Source organism: Suncus etruscus, chromosome 19 (assembly GCF_024139225.1).
Source record: "Suncus etruscus isolate mSunEtr1 chromosome 19, mSunEtr1.pri.cur, whole genome shotgun sequence".
Classification (NCBI taxonomy): Eukaryota; Metazoa; Chordata; class Mammalia; order Eulipotyphla; family Soricidae; genus Suncus; species Suncus etruscus.
The window spans coordinates 12,726,380-12,751,537 of NC_064866.1; the positions used below are offsets into that span (position 1 = coordinate 12,726,380).

The 25,158-nt window shown below is 43.7% G+C and overlaps 2 protein-coding genes across 3 annotated transcripts in view; one reads left to right on the forward strand and one right to left on the reverse strand.

Annotated features, from left to right (window-relative positions):
• Window positions 1-25,158, forward strand: part of ABCD3 (ATP binding cassette subfamily D member 3) — a 544,096-nt gene that overhangs the window by 45,551 nt on the left and 473,387 nt on the right. The window lies entirely within an intron of this gene.
• Window positions 16,464-25,158, reverse strand: part of RAP1A (RAP1A, member of RAS oncogene family) — a 76,335-nt gene continuing 67,640 nt past the window's right edge. For both annotated transcript variants that reach the window (XM_049765818.1, XM_049765819.1), the window contains 3 exons: window positions 24,278-24,421; window positions 21,557-21,672; window positions 16,464-17,157 (listed from right to left, as the gene is read on the reverse strand). In XM_049765818.1, the coding sequence (XP_049621775.1) occupies window positions 21,586-21,672; window positions 24,278-24,421 (231 nt within the window). In that variant the 3' untranslated portion in view covers window positions 16,464-17,157; window positions 21,557-21,585. The remainder of the gene's footprint in view (window positions 17,158-21,556; window positions 21,673-24,277; window positions 24,422-25,158) is intronic.

The window sequence follows — 25,158 nt, forward strand, 5'->3', positions numbered from 1 at the left end:
ACATGCTATCTCTCCAGCCCCCGTTTTTTGTTTTTTGTTTTTTAATCTAATTTTGAGACCAAACTTGGCAGTGTTCAGGACTCACTCCTCAGGGATCACTCTGCCCTCAGGGATCACTCAGTGGATCATGGAGAAATCGAACTTGGTTTGGCTATGTGCAAGGCCAGAAACATACCCATTATACTATCTCCGGGTATTTTTCCCTCACCCCAACCTCTCTTTTGTTTTGTTTAGTTTTGGGGTCATATTCGGTAGCACTCAGGGGCTACTCCTGGCTCTACGCTCAGGAATTGCCCATGGCAGGCTCAGGGGACCATATGGGATGCCGGGATTTGAGCCACCATCCTTATGCATGCAAGGCAAACGCCCTACCGCTGTGCTATCTCTCCGGCCCACCAATCTCTTTTAAAAAACAAACAAAAAACAAAACCAAAAAAGACAATACAGGGGCCGGAGAGATAGTACAGTGGTAGAGCATTTGCCTTGCAAGCGACTGACCTAGGATGGACATTAGTTTGAATCCCAGAACCCCATATGGTCCTCAGGAGTGATTTCTGAGCACAGAGGTAACCCCTGAGCGCCTCTTGGTGTGGCCCAAAAACAAAACAAAAACAAAAAAACTCCACAACATTTGTTATTTGCCAGGGTGTGCCTGCACCAAGTTTTTTTTTTTTAAATTCTTTTTCCTAGGGGCCGGAGAGATAGTATGGAGGTAGTGTGTTTGCCTTGCATGCAGAAGGATGGTGGTTTGAATCCCGGCATCCCAAATGGTTCTCTGAGCCCACCAGGAGCAACTTTTGAGAGTGGAGCCAGGAGTAACCCCTGAGCGCAGTCGGGTGTGAACCAAAAACCAATACATATATATTTCTCCTATTTTATTTTATTTGCACTAAAGTGCTCTGAAGCTATCATTTGCCCAAGAAGTCAATGGAGGCTTTTAGGAATCACAGAAGCTGCTCAATTTGAAGTCACTGGTAAACCCAAGAAGTGGGATTTGGACCGGAGAGATTAGCAAGTGGGTAAGGCACTTGCCTTACATTAGGCTGACTAGGGTTTGATTCTGGCATCCCAATTGGTCTCCTGAGGGCTGGAGCAATGGCACAACGGTTAAGGCTTTTGCCTTGCATGAGGTCAACACAGGATGGACCCTGGTTCGTATCCCAGCATCCCATATGGTCCCCCGAGCCTGCCAGGAGCGACTTCTGAGTGCAGAGCCAGGAGGAAACCATGAGTGCCGCTGGGTGTGACCTAAAAACCAAATGGTCTCCTGGGTACCTCCAGAAATGAGTCCTGAGCACTAAGCACTGCTGGTTGTGGTCCGAATACCCTTAGAATAAAAACAAAGAAAGGGTATTTGAATTGGGGTTTTTTGGCTCCAACACCCCTTGGCCTTTCTCCCTCACCCTGGAGTCTCCCTGGAGTTAGTCCTCCAGGAAAAACAGTCTCTACCCAACTTTGTGAGTCAGAACTCTGCTTTAGGGGCTAGAGCAGTGGTGCAGTGGTAGGGTGTTTGCCTTGCATGCAGCTGACCCAGGACAGACGGACCGCGGTTCGATCCCTCGGCATCCCCTATGGTCCCCCAAGCCAGTAGCAATTTCTGAGCGCATAGCCAGGAGTAACCCCTGAGCATCACTGGATGTGGCCCCCAAAAAACAAAAACAAACAAAAAACCTGTGTTTTAGTCCAGGGCAGGTCTGGATGATGTGGCAGCCATTGGGGAAAGGGATTGGGGTGGCATAGGGGGTTGCATGTACTGGGGGAGTGGAAGACAGAAGATTCCAGCTACTGACCCAGATGCCTGGAGGAAGATCTGGGGTGGCAGAGAAACTATCCAGCAGTTACCCAGAAAGCTCTGCTCCAAATACTGCTGCAAGGAACCTGAGCCGCCAGTTGGCCATTCCTCTGTCATGCATGTTTGTTTTGCAGACTGGTCCTAGTTAAGATCAACTGAATAAAACTTGCCAACTTCCCAGGCCAGATACTGTGCTAAGGAACTAAGAAAAAAAAAAAAAAAAAGGCCTGAGCCTAACTTCAGGGTGCAGTGGAAAGAAAACAATGACTCAATAGTAGGAAAGGACTTCGGAGCTAATGAACTGGGCCAGAACCAACAACGAAGGTGATACCTGCTGCCTTTAAGGACAGGCATCTGGTATTATCTCCTCTGCCTTCACAGCTCTTCCTGACTGCTTGTGACTTCTTTTTTTTATAGGGGTATTGGGGGCCAAACGTGGTGGTGCTCAGGGATTACTCCTGGCTCTGAGCTCAGAAATTGCTCCTGGCAGGCTCGGGAGACCATATGGAGTGCCGGGGGATTTGAACCACCATCCATCCTGGATTGACTGCATGCAAGGCAAACTCCCTACGGCTGTGCTATCTCTCTGGCCCCTACTTGGGACTTCTGCATGGAGCCTTGGTTGAGAAGTGATGTCATTTGCCTGGGACCCAGTGGCAGGATAGGGATGGAACTTGTTCAATAGTCTTGAGCTCTTTTCACTGCCCCACACATTGTCCCTGTGCTACAAAGCCAAATAAAGTTTAATTAGGGCTTGCTTACAGAGTTTATGCGAAAATTATGAAGGTGTAATAGGAAGAGCTCATGGCGGCTTCATGGAGCAGGTGGATTGGCCAGTCCCTAAGCCATGCTTCATTAATGGAAGCCAATGACTCACTTGTTTACACTCACACACCCATTTCCCTTTCATCCTCCCCACTGGGCCCCTGCTATGTGATGGAGAGTGCTTTAGGGTTCCCTTGAGAGAAGGTAAGATGGTATGGGGGATTCTGCTGAAGGCCAGTGCAAGGATGCAACATAGGGGGCAGTGGAGGCAAATAGAAATGCTCATTCCTGGGCTGGAGAAATAGCACAGCGGTAGAGCAGTTGCCTTGTATGCAGCCGACCCATGACAGATGTTGGTTCAAATCCCGGCATCCCATTTGGTTCCCCCAAGCTAGTCAGGAACGACTTCTGAGCACAGAGCCAGGAGTAACCCCTGAGCACCACCAGGTGTGACCCCAAAACCAAAAGAAAAATAAAAGAAAAGCTCATTCCATGGGTCATTAGGGCTTGTGAGGAGCATTCAGTGCACCCCCTGACATGGGGCCCCCTCATACCTGTTTTCCTGTCAGGGCTTCTCTGTACCCTATTGTTGCATTCAATAATTAAGGATGGTGCTGGATGGTGATGGATGGAAGTGGATGGAGAGATTCTTCTCTGCCATCCCAGGCCACGTGGCTCCGAGATCCCCATTCAGCCGGCGGGTCCCAGGTTAGGTGAACGGCAGAATCAGACTCATCCAGAGACAGGCATCAGGAAGCATCAACTTTATTCATGCCCTATTCACCACATGTGTGTGGCCTACTCATAACCTTTCAAGCACAGCCATTCTTTGCTAGCCCTGCCTCTTAACTCCTTTCAGCCATCTTCCCTTTGGGCTCCATGCTGGTCAAAGACCAGAATGCAGAGACTCAAAAGCCAGAGAGCCCCAGCAGGGCAGAGAGCCCCCTAATCCCCTCGCTCAAAGGTTTATCTACCTATTCCAAGACCCCTCCCAGGAATGGGCGGGGTCTTGCAGGTAAGGTCACACATAATATCTGGTTCCCAAGACCCCTCCCAGAAATGGGTGGGTCTCAGGTAGCCACACCTAAATCCAGGGTCTCAGATAGGTACACCTACACCCTATGACTGGCAGGTATGCAATTGTCCCTAGCTGGGCATGGTCTTGGGGCTGTGTGGTATCTTTCTTTTCCCACTTTTTAGACTCTTTTGCATGGGACACAGGAGTCTCTCATTGATGCACCCCTGTGTCTCTGCCTCCCTCAGGCTGAACCCTTAATCCTTGCACCTGAGGACTATAGGCCTGGTTCAGCAATTCCAGCCCATGACTGTTATTTAAATAAAAATTAAGGGGCCTGAGCCATAGAGATAGCATGGAGGTAGGGTGTTTGCCTTGCATGCAGAAGGATGGTGGCTCGAATCCCGGCATTTCATACAGTCCCCCGAGCCAGCCAGGGATTATTTCTGAGCGCAGAGCCACGAGTAACCCCTGAGCACCACCGGGTGTGACCCCCCCAAATTAATGAGTCTTAGTGTTGGTGGGGGCTCTTTATTACAAGGCCTTAACTGCCATATGCCATATGGTTTCTAAGCTAAGCAACCTCTTTCCTGTTGCTCTCTTTCAGCTGCTCTTCAGGCTTCCTTGCTGCCTCTCTCTTCTCTCTCTAACTCTCCTTCTTATCCCCTTTCTCCCCACTAGCAGACTCCTCTATCTGCCCATTCCAGGTGTGGGTGGTTCGATCATTCAGGTGGGATAAATAAGAAGTTAGGGGACAGGATACCCATATATGACCACTTGCTGCCCATGTGATGGGGAAGAACCAACCACCTGCCTCTGAGGAGCAAGATCTGTTCTAGGAGATGTTTCCCCACCCATCAGGGCAGTGCCACACTATTTCTGGCATGGTGGCACATGCACTGGAAACTGAGACACACTTACAGGCATTGGACCTCAGCCGGTCCTATAAATCTAAGCCTGCTACTTGGCTGCTCCAAGAATCTTCTAGTCTCATCTGTGAAATGGGGCCAATGCAGGCCTCTCGTGAAGATTCTTATATTGACAAAAAGACTGTGGTTTGGGTAAAGCCGCACCCAAAACTGAATGACTGGTGGTCTGCGCTGGTGACAATATTGAAGGTACATGATGCAGCTATGGCCAAGCACCCTGTTTGGAATCCGCAACAGCTCAGTAGAAACTGGGTCACCGGCCCCCTAATAGCTTATACCCGAACACTATCAGTTGGGGAAAAAAAATTCAAAATCCTTAAATAAGTGGCCGAAGCAGTGGCACAAGTGGTAGGGCATTTGCCTTGCCCACACTAACCTACGACAGACTGTGATTCGATCCCCCAAAATCCCATATAGTCTCCCAAGCCAGGGGCGATTGCTGAGTGTATAGCCTGAACGTCATTAGGTATGGCTGGCCCCCCCAACAAAAACAACCCCCCAAATTAAAAAGACCAGAAGACTTTTATTTGAGCTTTGATTTTGTCTTTAGTTAGAAACAGGATTCAATCCCTGGTACTTGTAAGGTCCCTGAGCCCTCCGGAGTAATTCCTGAGTGCAGAGTAAGGAGTGACTCCTGAGCCCTGAGGAGTGAGGCCACAAAACAAAACCAAAAAAAAAAAAAAATGAAAAGTAAAATATTATATAGGGGAGCAGAGAGATAGCACAGTGGTAGGGTGTTTGCTTTGCATGCAGCCGATCAAGGACGGATGGTGGTTCGAATTCCGGCATCCCATATGGTCCCCTGTGCCTGTCAGGGGCGATTTTTGAGTGCAAAGCCAGGCGTAATCCCTGAGTGCTGCCGGGTGAGACCCCAAAACCAATATTTATACAAAGGGTCTGGAGTGCAGCTCAATGTTGAAGCACACGCTTGGCAAGTGTGAGGCCCAGGGGTTTGATGTCCAGTCCCAGGAAGTAGCCAATGTTCTCTGAATCTACAGTGTGGCCAGGATCAGAGAAGACAGTGGGTACAGCTATGTTTTTGTAAATTGTAAATGTGTCACCTAAATATGTGCTCTCCTGCGGGAGTGATGGTGTGTGAATCTATGTATTTGTGTATGTGTCTGCATGGAGTTTAGAGGAGCAAGGGCATATGCTCAACGTAGAAATAATGTGGGAAGGTTTCTGTGCAAAGCACTGACGTAGGGTACACTCCAGCCCCTCAGCTCCACACCTCAACTGCACCCAGACAACTCACAGAGCTCCACTTCCTGGTGGGGCCTGGAGAGGTCATGCATGGAGCTGAATGGAGTCAGAAGATTCTGGATTTTTGAAGTCCTTCATTCAGGAGTCCCTCTCAGGTTCTACCTCTCTCTCCCCCAGCCATCTGAGTGCCTTTAATTGTTCTTATGCTGTTGGCTTATGGACCATCTCAGGGCTCAGGCTAGTGCTTAAAGGACTAAGGATACTGGAAAGGGCATGATGGGCTTGGTCCTGTTTGCTCCATCCAACCCCTGAAGTCAGATTGGATCTGAACTAGGCTTAGTTCTTGCCCTCTTTCTGGACTCCTCCTATAGGCCAGATGTACCCCTCTACTTTGACTCCCTAAACCTAGATGTCTATCCCAAATTTTGGCACCCCCTTCTCACCCCAACATCACAGTGAATCAACCCTGCCCATTTCTGACCCTTGCCTCACCCGTTGTGTTTCTTTTCTTTTCATTTTTTGGGGTGGGGAGTTGGGGGGCCACACCTACTGATAGTCAGGGGTTACTTGTTGTATTAAATAATTAATGATGGGGCTGGATGGCGATGGATTTCTCTCTTTGCCATCCCAGGCCACGTGGCTCAGCAACCCCATTCAGCCACCGGGTCCCAGGCCCAGGTGAAAGGCGAAATCACTCACTCACAGGCAGGCATCAGGAAGCAACAACTTTATTTATGCCCTATCCACCACAGGTGTGTGGCCTACTCATAACCTTTCAAGCACAGCAATACTTTGCTAGCCCTGCGTCTTATCTCCTGTTAGCCATCTTCCCTTTGGGCTCCATGCTGGTCAAAGACCAGAACACAGAGGCTCAAAAGCCAGAGCGCCCAGCAGCGCAGAAAGGGCCGAGCCCCCTTGGTCCAAGGCTTATCTAACTTTTCCAAGACCCCTCCCAGGAATGGGCGGGGTCTTGCAGGTAAGGTAACACCTAATATTCAGTTCCCAAGACCCCTCCCAGAAATGGGTGGGTTTCAGGTAACTACACCCAGATCCAGGGTCTCAGGTACACTACAGTTACTCTTGGCTATGCGCTCAGAAATCACTTGTGGCTTGGGGGATCATATGGGATGCTGGGGGAACGAACTGTGGTCTGTCCTAGGTTAGCGTGTGTAAGGCAAATGCCCTGCTGTTTGCGCCACCACTCTGGTATCATTTTTTTCTCTTTTTTAAAGTTCTTTAATATTCATTTATTTGAATGAGGATTACACCCAGCAGTACTCAGGGGGCTATTCCTGCCTCTGTGCTCATGGTCATTCCTTAGCTGTGTTTAGAGAGCCATACATAACTCAGGGCACAGAAGGCAAACACCCTACCTACCTACCTGTGCAAGCTCTCTTTTGTGTCCCTGAAGAAAGGCCTCTAAGAGTATGCTGAACCATCTCAGGGCTCTTACATGCATTACCTGTTCCCACCATCTTCAGCTCATATATGTCTTTCTGCCTGCTTGGCTGGATCTTGGGCAGAGGGAGCAGAAGGGTATTCCAGCCATCTCAGCCAACAAATCATGGCTCCTGGCCACCCTGTAAGAAGTTTGACCCTGCGATGGAATGGGGCCACCCATCACTTCTGCCCACTCTAAGAGCAGCCCAAGGTTGTCTCCCTGACCTTTTCTGCACCCAGTACCCTACAAACACCTCTACTTTCCCAGACTGCCAGAGATGGGGTTTTCTTACTGCGCCCCTGACAGCTTGCCCATGTTGACAGGCTGCAGCCATGGCAGATTGCGATTTGCTTCCGGCTACTGTGCCCCAGCCTGACCCCTTGTCCTTGCTGCTCCTGACTGAAGTTAGAGCCTGCAGCTGCAAGCAGGAGGTGACCATGTCTTTATCTCCTGGGCCTCTTCCTGTCCCTGAGCTCCCCAACTCTCCCTGGGTCAGAGGCCACTCCTGCTGTTCAGATGCTCCAGGTCCTGCTTGATCGTATTTCTGGAAGATCTTCAACTCCTTAATTTCAACCTCAAGGAAGAAAGGCTATTTCCATTCCATTAGAAAAAAAATTTTTTTTTCTTCAGATTTTGCAAGTGTTTTTTCCAGTTCTAACTCTTCACTGCTTTCCAGGAATACCTTTTCTTCATTTTCCCCTCCGCTGTTTATTTTTATTAGTTGGGGAAGGGGCATACTTCTGGCTCTGTGCTCATTCTTGGTGGTATTTGGAGAGGGGTGGCTTCACCCCTAAGCTCTCTCCCCAGCCCTCTTTCTGCAGCCTAAAGTCCTTCTTTCCTCTCTCCTGCCAACCCTCTGGAGGTCCAATGGGGCTTGGTGCCTGTGGGGTGCTGCTCTTCCCTTAGTGGGGGAAGACTTCCAGGGGAGTCTCAGCGCTCTACTCACTGAATCCCAGTGGCAGAACACTGTATTCAACAGGGACCTCCAGCCCCAGGGCAGGGCCTGGCGTTAGATCTCGTCCTGGCCTTCCTGACTCCCACTCTTCAGCCCTTCTAGGAAAAATGGAAAGCAGTTTCTAGTGTCCCTGGAGAATCCTGACTGTCCTCCTCAATCCCAGGCTTTGCATGACAATCAAACTTCAGATTTTTTGTAGAATCCCTTTCCCCTCCCTTCTAGATTCCAGAGCCCTCATATCTGGCATGTATGTAGTCATGGGACTGTCAAGAGCTCAGTAGCTTCAGACCACCACTACTTCCCTCTCTCATGGATCCAGTTTCTATCCTGGAAAACTGTACCTTTCCCCAGCCTATTTCTTCCTGGTTTGGCTCCTCACCGTCCTTTGGGGCAACAATACTCACTAAACTTGTCCTATACCCCAGTTTTTGCCAACTTGCTTTACCAGAGACCCTCCCTACTCAACTGGGGATATGGAGTCTATGAACCATTCCTTTACCCATTGTGATCTTGGATCATGGTGAGTCAGAGAGGGATAATGAAGAAGGAAATGGAGAGGGTTGCTCAGTACCTTCCTAGCCTCCAGCCCCACTGCTGGCGAGGCTCCAGCCATTGTTTCCCAAAGACTGAGTTGTACACCATGCAACATGCTAGAAGCATTTGTGTAGCAAGTGGTAGGAAAGGGAGGGCAGCAGGGATACATTTATTTTTAATAAAGAAAACCGATAAAAATCAAGAGGTGCCTCCAAAGGGGGGGATAGTGAAGTCATTGAAATCCTTGCAGACCTGTGACCCGGCAGAGCCAGCCAGAGGCTGCCAACTTTTTTGGGGGGTGGTTTTGGGGCCACAACCAGCGGCGCTCAGGGGTTACTCCCGGCTCGGTGCTCAGAAATCACTCCTGGCAGGCACGGGGGACCATATGGGATGCCAGGATTCGAACCACCATACATCCTGGATTGGCTGCATGCAAGGCAAATGCCCACCGCTGTTTTCTCTCTCTCTGGCCCTAGATGCTGCCAACTTTATCCAAAGTGTTGCTGAATGTTCAGCTTCCACCCACCATTCATGCAGTGGTACTGGCCAAAGAATCTTGTTCTGAGTCCGAGGGCACAGTGGGCCAGAGTGACTTAAGCAGCTGCTTCATGTCTTCCTCAGAGGTTCCATGCGTCTATTCAGATGAGTCCATTCCTAAGGGTGGCAGTGCTGCACCGGGAACTTGAAAAGCCACCCAAATTCCAAACCTTCTGGTCTTGGCTTCTGGTCTCAGGCCCTTCTTGAGCCTGAGGGGATCACATTTCTTCAAATTGCTCCAATTTCTACTTCTCAAAGAGGAAAAGCTGCAAACTTCAAAGCCCCCCACCCCAACTCATGCAACTGGAGAGACTTAAATGCAGACCAAAGTGGGTCTTTCCTTTCATCCGCGATGAGCAGCTAGCTGGTGTGTGACACAGAGAGGCAGAAAAGGCAAGCAGAGCACTAGGGAGAAACTGCTCTCTGCTCTGACACAACAGGGGGCTAGAGAAAGAATACAGGGGTAGGAAGCTTGTTTTGCACATATGACTGACCCAGGTTTTATCCCCGGTACTTCACATTGTCCCCAGAGCCTTGCCAGGAGAGATCCCTGAGCATAGGCAGGTGTGGCCTAAACCAAAACAATGGGGGAGAAAATGGATGTCCCAGTGGCCTCTTCAGTCCTTGGGTGTTTTAAGGTTGGTTTCCTTCTAAGCAGAACTTTTGTTGGGAATATGCAAATATGCAAGATCATAGGCCTCAGAGATGTGTTAAAGGCAGAAAGAGAAGATCCAGAACTCCCCGGGAAGACCTAATATTATATTTTATCCAACCAATGTTCATCATGTTTCCTGCATGTAAAAGTCCTCTTCACTTGCTCACTGAAAATTTCACTGAGAGAGAGAGAGAGAGAGAGAGAGAGAGAGAGAGAGAGAGAGAGAGAGAGAGAGAGAGAGAGAGAGAGAGAGAGAGAGAGAGCACTATGCTTCAGTTCTGATTAGTCTCTTTACTTGGACACTGGGATTCCACTTAGGTTTTTGTCTTTCCTGGGTCCTCCTACATCAGCACACAAATGTATTTTACTATCGGGACAGACTTTCCCATGTTCTACATCTCCAATGTCTTTGCTATTTTGTCCTACATTCACTCTGGACATTGCTCTTCATTACTCCACTGACAGCACATCAAAGCTACCAGGGACTTCCACCCACACACTGGGACCTTTGTATCTCCTCTACACTCAACCCTAGTGTTTCCCTCTAGCTTCATGGTGTTTTCTGCTTTCTGTGGTGCTAGGGATTGAAACAAGAGCTTCATGTTTGTGGGGGATCTGCCCTAGGACTAAACATTACCTAGTCCTCAGCTTCATGTTTCTACATACTAATTGTAAACCTCTCCATCTGAATTAGGCTTTCAACTACCCACCAAATATCTCTAAAAAGTGACCTTAACATTAAGCTCAAAAAAGTTTGTCTCCTGTCCCCTCCCAAACCTGCTCCAGCCATATGTATTATTTCATTGGTCAAGTCTTGAGTCACTCTTGATTCTGTTTTCTTCATGACTTGTAAGTCTTGTCTCCTACTTCACTCCTTAAAACGGGAAGGTTTATTGAGGTTTCTTCCCTTGAGAAACAACAGTACAGCTGATGCTTCTTAGAAGCAATTTTGTACTATTTCCACCTGCGCCCCACTAAAAGCTGCTCTTAAGAGAGAACTTCTGATGGCAGGGAGTCAGATCAGGTTGCTGAAATCCTCCTCAGACTAAACCCCACTGCTCACTATTCCAGACACAGTGGGTCCTTGGTAGTTCTGAAAGATGTCAGGTACATACCAGTCTAAAATCTGCACTTTTCCCACCAAACTGTTCTTTCCCCCAGGTTAAGAATGTACAAGCTAATGGAGAGCCTGTCTAGAGTACAGGCGGGGGTCGGGTGGGGCGAAGGGAGACTTGGGACATTGGTGATGGGTGGTGTTCTTTACATGACTGAAACCCAAACACAATCATGTATGTAATTAAGGTGTTTAAATAAATTTAAAAAAAAGACAAAAAAAAAAAAAAAAAAGAATGTACAAGCTAAAAAAAAAAAAAAAAAAAAGAATGTACAGGCTAGGGCCCGGAGAGATAGCACAGTGGTGTTTGCCTTGCAAGCAGCTGATCCAGGACCTAAGGTGGTTGGTTCGAATCCCCGTGTCCCATATGGTCCCCCGTGCCTGCCAGGAGCTATTTCTGAGCAGACAGTCCGGAGTAACCCCTGAGCACCGCCGGGTGTGGCCCAAAAACCAAAAAAAAAAAAAAAAAGCACAGGCTGTGCATTTTAGCTACCCCTTCAAAATTAACTTGAGAACTAATCCTTCAATGTATGTCCACCACATTCGTATCTGCCTAGCACTCCTGGCCTTCTCTTTCTCCCTCCCTTCCCACTCTCACTCACTCACTCACACACACACACACATACACACAGTATTATCAATATTTGTTAATAGGGCCCAGCACTGTGCCCTGTTCTACTTCCTATACCCTACCAGAATTTTTATTTCTTTATGGTTTTGGGGCCACACCCGGTGATGCTCAGGGGTTATTCCTGGCTATGCACTCAGAAACCGCTCCTGGCTTGGGGGACCACATGGGACGCCAGGAGATCAAACCACGGTCCAACCTAGGTTAGCGTGTGCAAGGCAAATGCCCTACCACTTGCGCCATCGCTCTGCCCACCCACCAAAACTTTTACATGATTAAAAGTTCAGATCTATGGCTAAGCTTGAAAAAAGCGTACTGAAAACAAGAGTCCCCTACCCCCAATAACAGTCAAATCACTGATTAAAATGGAAAGGTTTATTAAGGTTTTCATCAAGAGGAACAGTCAAGCTGATGCTTCTTAGAATAAGCAATTAGCAGGAACCTTATTGTCAAAACCTTGATTCTAGAACCACAGGAGACTGCTTCTTAATAACCAAAGAATTTGCCCCCCCAAGCCCTTTCCCTTTTAAAGTTCTTGTCAATCCTGCAAAAAAAAAAAAAGAATCAGTGTTGCTCTTTGAGAAAACAGAAGTAGACACCCAGTTCGAATTCCATAGCTCTCTTCAACAGGAAATTTTAAGCAAGACATGACATTATATGGACTATACATTCAACAAACCCAGGATGAACTTTTAATAAGGAGCATCCACGTTCTAGGCAATGTCTGAACTATAATTTTTTAAAAAAACTTTCACTTTTTACATTTCAGGGGAACAGAAATAATAAAAGTTGGGTGGTTAGACTGCCTTAAAGCTCACATTCATTGCCACACTCCCTTTCCCTGAAAGATGGGCCCTTTCTAGATGCAGGACAAGCCTCAAACCACAGTGTCCTTTTCTATCTGGAGCAGTCGAAGAGAAGCTATTTTAACACATGAAAGTAGCACCTTAAGGAAGCAGAAACCCAAGTAAAACACAAGTTTTAGAAAAGAAATTTTACTCTTCAAAAATGCATGGTAATTTCTTCACACATTGGTTTCATCATGCACGTATACTTTATAGTCACTCTGTTATCAGCTAATGTCTTAGTTGACAAAGGACAACAGTGAAGTGATCCTAGACTTTCTGCCTCAGTCCTGAAAACAAATTCAGATTAGATGGGAGCTGACAATGTGTGTGTACCATGTATACTTGAGGATGATGAGGCAAGTATCTTTTTTGTTTCGGAGTTACAACTGGTGGTTGCAGAGGTTAGTATTATTCCTGGTAGTTCCTGAGGCCCTTTCAGTTCAGTGCTGGGGCTCAAACTCGGGCGCTTTGTAATATGAAGCTAGTTCTTAGTCCACTGAGCTCTTCCCCCCAATGGTCAAACTTATAATAAAGTTTGTAATAAGAAAACGTCTTCTTCAAGTACATTTCTAACTTCAAAGCAGCAGACTGTTTTCACTGAGGACTAAGAATAGCCAGTACGATGGCAGATCAAGGGGCTAAAGACAGTAGAGTTCAATGCATCAACTTTCAAACAATCAGAGGGAGTTCTGTGGCCACAGAGAAATGCTATCTTCTAGCATCATCCGTGTCTTGAAATCGTTGTAATTCATTGTCCATGTAAGACTATAAACTCTTGAGGCATACAGTGCTCAGAAAATAGAAGGCTTGGAACAACCTTGGCTTAGTGGTAGAGTATATTTTGCATGTATGAGGCCCTGGGTTCGCACCCTGACACTTAGGGGTAAAAGAAAACGGAGGAAGGCTGAAAATCTTTTAGCTTGTAGGAATGTTGACTGATACTGAGGCGCCCCCTAGTGGCAGATAAAATTAGTCAGTTGATGTACTTACCTATTAACTTCTAAAAACAAGACTGTGTGTTATAGTCTAATCGGTCTAGACTATTATAGTTGTTAGCATTTTAGTGGGAAAAAGTCAAAATATCAATTGTGAAAAAGCCTCCTTTAAATTACATTACTTATATAATCAAAGCCATTATGCTTCAAATAGCCACAAATATGAATATGGCATCAGTTCTTGCCACTTAGGAGATTCCTGTAACAAACATCCTTAAAAAAACCTTTAGACTATAAAAATATATCTTATTTTTAGGCATCTTCCCTATGCAGAACCAAGCCTAGAGTTCACACAGGAAAAATAGAAAAGGATACCTATCTTACTCCGTAGTGTGGATCTCAGTACCTGCACTGAAGGGCCAGTAATACTTGATTTCAACTGCTCCTCTTTTTGCTTGCCTCTCCGCCAAAGGGCATTTTCCTTCAGTCCAAACTCCGGTCCTTAAACTTGCAGGTAATTAACTTGTTGAGATATTAATTCTATGTATTTTCTTGGTGGGGGGAGGGTCAGGCCCTACCTGGAAGGAGGTACTCAGAGTTCACTCCTAACTATATGGGATGCCAGGGACTGAATCTGCTTGGCCACATGCAAGTGCCCTACCCTTTGTACTATGTCTCTGGTCCCTAGAATGATGTACTTGATGTACTAATGAATTTATTTTGGGGCTAGCCCAATACAAATGTGCATTCTAGTCCTCTGCCCCACCCTTCCTTGGGGTTACTTATTTAATGACAGCTATATTAATCTGGCAAGTAGCCAAAAAATTGACCTAACAAATTTTAGAGACAAGTTATTAGATGAGTTTTAAAGCAGAATAACTCCAGAAGACAAATACACCATCTTAGCCTGTAGTTAGCTCCAATGGCTCACATATTTTAAAACATTTATTGCATTTATTAGAATTTTGGGCCCTAAATTCCAGATATATGTATAACTGGATCCATAAAAGATGAATGTTTAGAATTAAGAAAAATAACCAAATATTATTTTGGTGATACCAAAATTTTGGCGATGTCCAGGGATCACACCTGGTGATATTCGGGGCTGCCCCTTGTGGTGCTGGGAATTGAACCCAAGTTAGCTTTATACTCTCTAGCTCAATCCAAAGTTATTATTATAATTATACATATTTTTAAGTTACACCCAGCGGTGCTCAGGACTTACTCCTGGCTGTGCTTGGGGATCACTCACGGTGGGCTTGAGGAACTAAACAAGGTGCAGAGAAATAAACCTGGGTCAGCAGTGTGCAAGGCAAATGTCCTACCTGCTATGCTATCCTGCCTGTTATTTTACTTAAAAGTGTTTTGATATTTTCTCAGGTTGGCTAGAGCTCACATTTTATGTATTTTCTATTTATTTGGGTTTTTTGGGACAACTCCAACAATATTTAGGGGCTAGGGTAGGCTCATGATTGACTTCATGGCGGTGGTCAGGAGAACATATTCAGTGCCTGATATCAAACTGGGGTCAACAGCATCTTAGTACACTGGTTAAGTCCCTTAAATTAGCCCTTGTACTATCTCTCCAGTTCCAGAACTTACTTTTTTTTTTTTTTTTTTTTTGTGGTTTTTAGGTCACACCCGGCAGTGCTCAGGGGTTATTCCTGGCTCCATGCTCAGAAATTGCTCCTGGCAGGCACGGGGGACCATATGGGACGCTGGGATTCGAACTGATGACCTCCTGCATGAAAGGCAAACGCCTTACCTCCATGCTATCTCTCCAGCCCCAGAACTTACATTTTAAACCTAATTTCTTGAGTGATTTGGGGGGGGGGGGTTGATACACCTGGCCATGCTTAGGGATGACTCCTGACTGTCTGTATTTGAAGTTTACTGCTGCTATGCTCTGGGGATCATATAGGTTGCTGGGGACTGATCCCGGATCAGTAAGGTGCAAGGACGGTGCCCTGTTTGCTGAACTAGCTCCCTGTCCCCTAAATCTCACTTTTAAACTTCAACATACTGTTGGGCTCACCATGCCCCTGAAAGGTCTTGGCAGCAGCTTTTTTCATTACTATCTCTCTTGTCAAAATGAGTACTCCTCAGTCAAATCAGCTGGTCTGCAGGCTGATGCAGCTTAGGCCTGGCAGTGCAAGAGGCCTCAAGGGTCCCCTCCGTGGCACTAAGCCATGGAGGTCTGGCGGAGGGAGGACTGAGGTCCACTGCCACTCAAGCCCTATCCCTGGCTCTGAGGCATGAATGCTAGCTCACATCTGGTTGCAACAAGACAGTATCTAGATCCCTGAGCAAAAATTTAAACTTTCCTAGGACTGGTTTCTTTAAAATTTAGGGAAAAGGCACCGGGTTTTCCTAAGTGCATTTCTTTTTCTTCTCCAGCAATTTATGAGCTCTCGAACTAGTCTGTTCTGCTTCTGTGGCAAAGAAATAATATCTCTAGAGGTCAATGTCTAATTCAAATATCAGATCTTTTTTGTAAAAACAGAAAAGGAAAAAAAAAGGTTAAAGAAAAACACCACTATATATATAGCTAGCTAATAATTAAAACTCCACGACCTTTCCCATACTACAGTTATCCATCGTAGAACCGAAGCAACTGACAGATCCTTTCTATGCTTTTACACCTTGACACTTCTCTCAAATCCTTCAATCTATTTTAAAGGAAGTTCGAATATTTTTACATTTCGTTCGTGGGCTTCAAATTAAAACAATGGCCAAAAAAACCCTTTAAAGAAATTACCAGCTGTGGAAGATTTAAAATAGTAAGAGTTAAACCCTGATACAGTAGTAAACTTATTTTTTTACATATAAAAATAATACACGGTGGAATATTTTATTCAAGATATAATTTTTAAGATCAAGAGAGAATATAGAAAACTATCCTATGTAGGCTGATGTGTTTTCCTGTAGTAAGAATAAATCTAGAGCAGAAAGTGCGAGGTTTGTTCTTAAAAGAAATCACCACCTTATCTGGGTTTAAAACCAAATCTTCAGGTACCAGGTGGCAGGGAGCTATTGCTATACTGGAACAATGTGGTCATGATAAAACAAAGGTCTTAAGTCAATAAACAATAACAGAAACACACAAACCAAATGAAAATGTACTAAAATTTAATCATCCATAAAAGCTGTAATTTAATCTGACAGTAAAACACAAGAAGCAATATTAGAGTTGGTTTAGTATATTATATATTTTAGCTTTGAAAGCCATAGAAATCAGTAACCCCAGGTTTTTCCCTATAAAAGACCCATTTTTTCCAAAGCATTATGCACAAACAATTTTAATTAGAATATAATGACAGAATGATATTTCATAATTTTTTTAAATATAAAATGAAGTCAATGACTCAAAAAAGTTTCCGCTGTAATGAGTTTGGGGTGGGAGGGATTTCTTATATCATTACAGATATAAAGTATAATGGTTTGACTCTTTTAGTGCTCACCAGGGATGAATCATGATAAAAAGGTCAATATGAAATCATTTGATTATAGTAGCAATACCTAACATTTGAAATGCATCCATGCTCTTTTGTATAATCATATTGGAGTCAAGTATATTTATTTTCACATCTGTTATAGCTGCTATTGCAAAGGAGAAATACTATTGTCTTATTTTCCAAGAGATATACACAGCGCAATTTTTTTCTCCAGGGAAGTTGTGCAAACCAAGATAAGATCTAAATTCTTCACATAATATATAAAACGGGAGAAGCCTCTTCAGATATTTTTTTTTGAAGACTGGAATGCTGGCACTTTCCAACTAGGCAACAGTTCTTCATTCCTGTAGTCTAGAACATCAAATGCATGCAGATATAAACATAGATGGTTAGACTCTTGGTAACAGATGATGGTAGTTAAAAAAAATAAAGCCGTTTTCTAATAACAGTGATTTGGGGGAGTATTATTACGGAACTAAATCCTATTAAATAGTAACAGTACTAGGATTCTTTATTTTTAGTGAAGCAGGAGGTTTTTTTTTTTTTGTTCAAACATGAATTCTATGCAAAGGTACTCTTCTAACAGCACTACTTATAAAACAGATCTCAATGGGAGAAATACGTGTTCAAGAAGGAACATGGGCTTCTGGAGAATGGATAGAAGCAAAGAAATCAAACAAGTGAGATACAAGTTCTAGGGAGAATATGGACTTGAAGAGTAAATTCTAGGATTATTTTCAACTTTTTAAAATGTTTAAAAGTCATATTGTAACTAACGTTTCACATGACATATGTAGACACTACAGACATCCTAGGCATATATAGGTAATAAATATTTATAGGTCCCTGTCTATGAAATTTCTATCCCATCACCATCTTATTTTTCGAAACTGCCTTTCTTCTACGGTATTAACACCTGCCTGCATACACTTTTGACATAAGATTCTTTATTCAATCCTTTTGATTTTTTTAAATATATTTTGATTTTTTTTTTTTTTTTTTTTTTTTGGTTTTTGGGCCACACCCGGTGACGCTCAGGGGTTACTCCTGGCTATGCGCTCAGAAGTCGCTCCTGGCTTGGGGGACCATATGGGACGCCGGGGGATCGAACCGCGGTCCGTCTCCTAGGCTAGCGCAGGTAAGGCAGGCACCTTACCTCGAGCGCCACCGCCCGGCCCCATATTTTGATTTTTTTAAATATAGTTTCTAAGTCTGTTAAGACAAGAGCTAAGTCACAGAGGTGTTTTACATAGTAAAGAGTTGATAAACTCAGACTTGGTGCTCAGTAAAAAAATATTAGAATAAAATGTTTTTCTGAAGATGAATTTCGCCCAAGTTGTTCGTTAGAGAATAATGTTTCATACAATTAAGTTAGAGGCGCAAGTAGGTTCAACTTCATAATAACCGTTCAAATCTATCCTAGATCTCATTACTTTGTTTCTTTTTGTTTTGGGGCCACATCTGGCAGTGCTCAGGGATCACTCTTTTGTTTTGCATGCAGGAATTATTTCTGGTAGGCTGGGGATCAAACTTGGGTTGGCTGTATGCAATTCAGGAGCCTGACTATCTCTCTGGCCCTGTAGATCTCATTACTTTCTAAATGGAATTGACATGATGCTTCAAACCTATAATCACACAAAAGGCTTTGCAAAGAATTCTGATCATTAAGTGACCTATAATTTTGTATTATCAAATATTTAGAGACTCTGGGTGACTCGTTCAATGTACTATAAATTCAATTACAGGATTAAAACTTAAGCAAGGGGGATAAAGTGGGAGCATAGTGGTAGGGTGTTTGCCTTGTACTACCAGGTGTGACCCAAAAACCAAAACCAAAAACCAAACAAAAAAACCTTAAGCAATGAAGAAAGTCTTATTTCTAGATCTAGGCCAAAATTTCTCTCTAAATTAAAACAATATATTGCTGGTGTGAAGGAGTAAATTTTCATAACAGGCCAGTAGATGGCATACCTATTCCTTTAAACAAGGGCTATAAAGATATTTCCTGAAAATTGGAACTATAATAACTATGATTAACTAGAGAAATAGTATCAATGATTCAGTCAGCTACCAGTAAGTTAAATAATATACTTCAAAACAAGAGACAAAGTCTTGTTTTTCCTACTGTGCATTCTTTTTTTTTTTTTTTTTTTTTTTGGTTTCTGTGTCAAACCCTGCAGCACCCAGGAGTTACTCCTGGCTCTATACTCAGAAATTGCTCCTGGCAGGCTCGGGGGACCATATGGGATGCTGGGATTCAAACCACCATCCTTCTGCATGCAAGGCAAAAGCCTTACCTCCATGCTATCTCTCTGGCCCTATTCTTATCTAAAAAGACTTAAATAGCAGAAAGGTAAGCAAAAAATCACTTTCGGGGAACTGAAAATCTATAATCAATGAGCTAAGATTTCACTAAAAGCCTAAAGCAGCTATGTGTTATTTCTTCATTTCTTCACTCTGACTACCAGAGACAACTCCTGTCCTTTCCAACAACCCCATTGTTTCACATCTCTAAGGTAGCATATACTGGTCAATGCTGTGCTTTGGGAAAGATAATCCAGTAAAGGGACCCAAGAAATTTACAAGGGCCCATGCAATCAGCTCTTACACTGATTGGGAAGAGATGACCCCCCGCCCCCAATCACACTAAATTTAGCAACATGCACAAAATTAGCTGCATATTGCAATGTTCTACTGCATCAGAATATTCTTTTTCTAGAACTCTCTATACAATGTTGATGAAATAGAAACTAATTGGGGGTTACACATATGAAAAACAAGTGGGCTCACATAGCTTGAGAGCTCACTTGTTAGCATAACACTGCCGTTGATTTCTCTCCAATTGATTCATTAAAAAGAAAAGACCCAGGGCCCGGAGAGATAGCACAGCGGCGTTTGCCTGGCAAGCAGCTGATCCAGGACCAAAGGTGGTTGGTTCAAATCCCGGTGTCCCATATGGTCCCCCATGCTTGCCAGGAGTTATTTCTGAGCAGACAGCCAGAAGTAACCCCTGAGCACCACCGGGTGTGGCCCAAAAAACCAAAAATCCAAAAAAAAAGGACCCAGAGTGTTATTTAAGGCCAACTACTTCTATACATCTATAAATGAACATCTGATAGGAGGCAACCCCTATCTGTAAGGAAATGATTTTTAGAAACAACACTGACATACCACTACGAATCTCACAAAACAGCTTAAGTTAAAAAAAAAAAAAAAAAAAAAAAAAGAACAACAGTCTCAAAATTGGGCAAGAATGAACTATGGCAGGTGCACAAAATGGTATGAAAACTTTTGAGGGCTGCAGAGAAAATATATTGGTTAAGTTGCTTGACTTGTATGTGGACAACCTGGGATAAAATCCTTGGCATCCATATGGTACCAGAGCATAGCCAGGAATAATCTTGAATACAGAGCCAAGAGTAAGACCTAAGCACAGCATGATACTGGCTCCCCAAAGTAACAGCCAAAAAAGAAAAAAAATTTTACAACTGTGCAAAACCAAATCATGTATCCATTATATTAACTGGCTATTCCATTGCTAGAGATAAAATGAACAGAAATAAGTCTGCATGGTGCTAAAAAATTTGAACAGAAGAAAGAATGGCACATAAAAACTCAAATGTTGGGGCCAGAGTGACAGCACAGTGATAGGGCATTTGCCTTGCACAATGCTGACCTGGGACAGACCCGGGTTCCATCTCCGAAGTGATTTATGAGCGCAGAACCAGGAGTAACCCCTAAACGCCGCTGGGTGTGCCCTCCTCAAAAAAACAAAAAAACAAAAAACAAAAAAAACAACCTCAAATGTTGAACAACTGAAAAGTAAACAGCCATGCGATGAAAATGAACTACTGCTATGTGCAGTAATTCTGAAAAGCAGTATTGTATTAAAAAAAAAAAAAGACAACAAAACAATACATTACGTATCTTATGTTAAATTAAGAGGAACAAAATTAATCCACTATGTTAGACATTAGGCCAGGAACTCTACATGTAGGTAGGAATGCTATTGTTGGGGTGGATTGTATGTGAGTGGATTTATTTTGGAAATAGGCAAATATGTACTTACCCGTAGGCCTTTTTGTTTCATTTCAATTCTTTGTGTGTGTGTGTGTGTGTGTGTGTGTGTGTCTGTCTGTCTGTCTGTCTGTCTGTCTGTCTGTCTGTCTGTCTGTGTGTGAGAGGGTTTTGGGGCCACACTCAGATGTGCAAAGGCAATGCTTAGGAGATCGATCAGGGTTGGCTACAAGTGACTTGCTCCTGTACCACTAAGGCCCTGAGGATGTATTTGAGAGTGACCTGGGAAAGCATTCTATTCATCCCACCACTTTTTTTGGGAAACCCATTTTGTACCAAGCATTTGGGATTCAGTGATTAGCAAGACAAGCATGATCTTCGCACTTGGAGAACATAAAAACTCATGGAAGAGATTATTCAACAGTAGAGCTTGTCTACAAGTTACATACCACATTTAAATGCTCGAAATGACTAAAAATATCCTAACAGGTGAAATGAGAAGTGGTTAAAGTTGGGGGAAAACCCAGTAAGAGACTGAAAAAGCCATCTGGGTGTTTCTGTTTTTCAATGTTTGGGCCATACCTACTAGTGAGCCATACTGGGCATTGCTTGGGGTAAACTATATGGTGCAAAGGGCCAGAAGCTGGGTCTCCAGAACGTAGAGCATGAGCTCAGTCCATTGAACCACCTCTCCAGCCTGAGTACAACATCTGTCCTGCGTTTAGCTTCTTACCTGGCTCAGAGCTGCTGCTTACTGTGGGTCTAGAGCAGCAGACATGATTTCTTTTTAGGCTTCTTCTTTTCCACTGGTGTTTTTCTATTTATCTGTCTGACCAGGTCATAAAATATCTAAATGAAGGCAAAACAAAAAGTGCTTAAACAACTCTGAAGTCTTGTTCCATTTCCTTGTATGTTGCTTTGTTTTGTTTTTTGGGCCACACCCAGTGAAGGCTCAGGGGACCATATGGGATACCAGAGATCAAAGTCAGATCAACCACTTGCAAGGCAAATGCCCTTACTTGGGGCCCCAAAGGCAGGTTTTTTAATAAGCAGCCCTTCTCACACAGGAGAAATTCACTATTAAAAAAGAATTTGTGGGGCTAGAACGATGGCGCAGCAGTAAGGTGTTTGCCTTGTACGTGGCTGACCCAGGACAGACTGCAGTTCGATCCCTCGGGTGCTTATATAATCCCCCAAGCCAGGAGCGAGTTCTGAGCGCCAAGGCAGGAGTAACCCCTGAGTGTCACTGGGTGTGGCCCCAAAACGAAACAAAAAAAGAATTGGTAAGTAAAAATGTTATAAAAATAGGCATATGTTATTATTGGTACCTCAAAACATATCAAGAGAACAGACGCAGTTTGCATATTTGTATTAGTTAGTTAGTTTTTTGTGTCTCCTAAGTGGTGCTCAGGAAGCCTACAGTTTCACTGGTGATTCTAGTCAACTGGGCTACGGGTTCAATGTGAGGACCCAAGGGATTGATTACCAGTCACCCCAGAGTATGCTGGATACGTAACCTAACCACTGAACTCTCTCCTGCATCCCTCCCACCCCATCAACTTTACTCTCAAAAACTTCCAAGTTCGGGCCAGAGAGATAATATAGAAATCTATTTTGCAGTGGCTATGCTGCTGCAGTGGTAACCCTGGTTCAAATTCCTAATACTCCTGAACAGAGTCCACAAGCATTGTCAGCATGGAATAGCTTTGGAGAGTGCTGGGTGTGACCCATTACATCATCCCTTTCTCTTCAAAAAACGACTTAGAATTGCATAAAATTGTAAGAACAGTACCAAAGTATATTCTTTATTCATGTGCACCAGCTAGTAACATTTTATCATATGTATTTTCTAATTTTTCTCTTTTTACCTGCACATCCTTATTTGAGAACCATTTACATATTGCATTTAATTTCTAGCCAATTACTCTCTTAAAATATGGTATACTTTCTCAGTTTTTGTACTTCCTGACATGGCTATTTCTGGCAAATAAGGACTAGAATCTTCAAATTTCAATCCGCATTTCTTAGGTATTTCTCTGTAATTAGATACATCAATTTCTCATTTTTGGCTGGAATGAGAGAGAATATTCTTCTAAAGGTATCACTCTAGGTGAAAGCACCTGGTTTCTGTCTTGCCAATTTTTTTTGTAATTGGTTAAAGTGAGAAACAAAATATATTTGACTTCAATTTGAATTAATGAAACCTATTAATACATACATACATACATACATACACATGTATGTATACACAGCTTGGATTCACTTTGGAATGAGAAATACAAACTATTAAAGACAAAAATTTGGGGTTGGAGAGATAGCACAGCAGTAAGGTGTTTGCCTTGCATGCTGCTGACATGGGATGGACCCAGGTCTGAGTCCTCCCAGCATCCCATATGGTCTCCCCAAACCTGCCAAATAGATTGTTGAGCGCAGAGCCAGGAGTAATTCCTGAGTGTGGCCAGGTGTGGCCCCCAAACAAACAAAATTCATTACTATTTGTTCCATAGCAGATTCTTTTAATTCTATGTTTCATAATGCTTTTTTTTTCATAATTATTTTAATTCTGGTATATACTGCCAAAGTGCTGGAAGATAAAACGAATTTGGCTGTTTCAGAGATGAATGTTTGATTCTTTATTATAAAATGGACTAATTTTCTGATAACCAGCAGTAAAAGTAATATCAAAGTATTCCTGAGGCTGGAGTGATAGTACAGTGGTTAGGGCATTTGCTTTACATGCAGCTGACTAGCCTTTATCCTTAGCATCCCATATAATCTCCCAAGCCCACCAGAACTGATTTCTGAGTGTAAAGCCAAAAGTAACTCCTGCCAGGTGTGGCCCAAACAAACAAAAACAAGCATTTCTACTATAATATTCATCTGAAATATAAGGGCTTATGTTAAAATTAACAAAAAATAAGGTAACAGAGCTCTACGTTTCTGCCCTTTTTGGGCTGGGGGTGGAGGATGATGAAGGAGGCACATCTCACAGTGCTCAGGGCTTCCTCCTGGTAGGATCAGGAGGCCATCTGGGATGCCATGAATAGAACCAGTTGACTGTGTGCAAGGCAAGTGCCTTTCTGCTATACTATCACTTGGGCACCAAGAATTATTGGTTCCTAATAAGTTCTTTTTTTCCCCTATAAATTGTTACCATTATGACTGCTTAAGAGAAAAACCCACCCACCCCAAATTGGTATTTTTATTTTGTTTTTGGGTCACACCCGGCAGCGCTCAGGGGTTACTCCTGACTCTACACTCAGAAATCGCATCTGGCAGGCTTGGAGAACCATATGGGATGCCAGGATTAGAACCTTTTGCATGCAAGGCAAATGCCCTACCTCAATGCTATCTCTCCGGCCCTGTATTGGGCTTTTAATTAAAAAAAAAAATCAACCAACCAAAAAACTCAAACTATAAAAGGGACTTGGGTAGCTTGGCAGTTGTAGATTACCTCATTAACGTTGATCTTTGACTTTGCAGAAGATTCTAAAAAGGCACAGTTACACCACTGTCTTGCTAAATTCTGACCCTGTTCTTTGCCAACTACTCGCTCATCTTCCAGATCACATTTATTGCCAACCAAAATCATTGGAACCTGTGGGAAGAAAACAAACAAAACAAACACACAAAACACGAGCACACTTGTTACTGGGCCTCTTATAGATAAGCAACTACCTGCCACCAAATGAAATGAATTAGGACCACAGTCTCACCACATGCTTAGTCATGTGTGGGTGTTGAGGGGAGGAAGAGATGGAAAAGAGACAGGATGATACGTAAATAATCCTACTACACTGACCTGCCAAATTCCCATGTAAAATATAAGACATGCATTCCATGTAGAAAAATTTGAAAGAGCAGCTTTTGAAAAAGAGAAAATTACATACTCAGTCAGCCTTCCTACAATTTAAGTTTACTTTAGCTCACTTGTCCAAGAAATACAAAAAAGTGGTAGAACAATATAAGTTCTATCACTACATTTTACAGTTAGATCTGAACAGTTTAGTCATAAAACTATGCCTTTCTTTTTTCTCTACATCAAGGACTGGCTGTCTCCATTTACAATTCTGTACTTTGTTTTTGTTTTTGGGTCATACCCGGCAGTGCTCAGGGATTACTCCTGGCTCTGCACTCAGAAATTGCTCCTGGCTGGCTCGGGGGATGATAGATGATGCCAGGATTAGAACCACTGTCCGTTCTGAATTGGCTGTGTGCAAGGCAAATGCCCTACTGCTGTGCTTTCTCTCCAGTCCTCAATTCTATATCTGTACTTGTAATAAAAAATACAAGGCATAACACCCTCGTCAAAAGATCTCCACAGACGATTGGAAT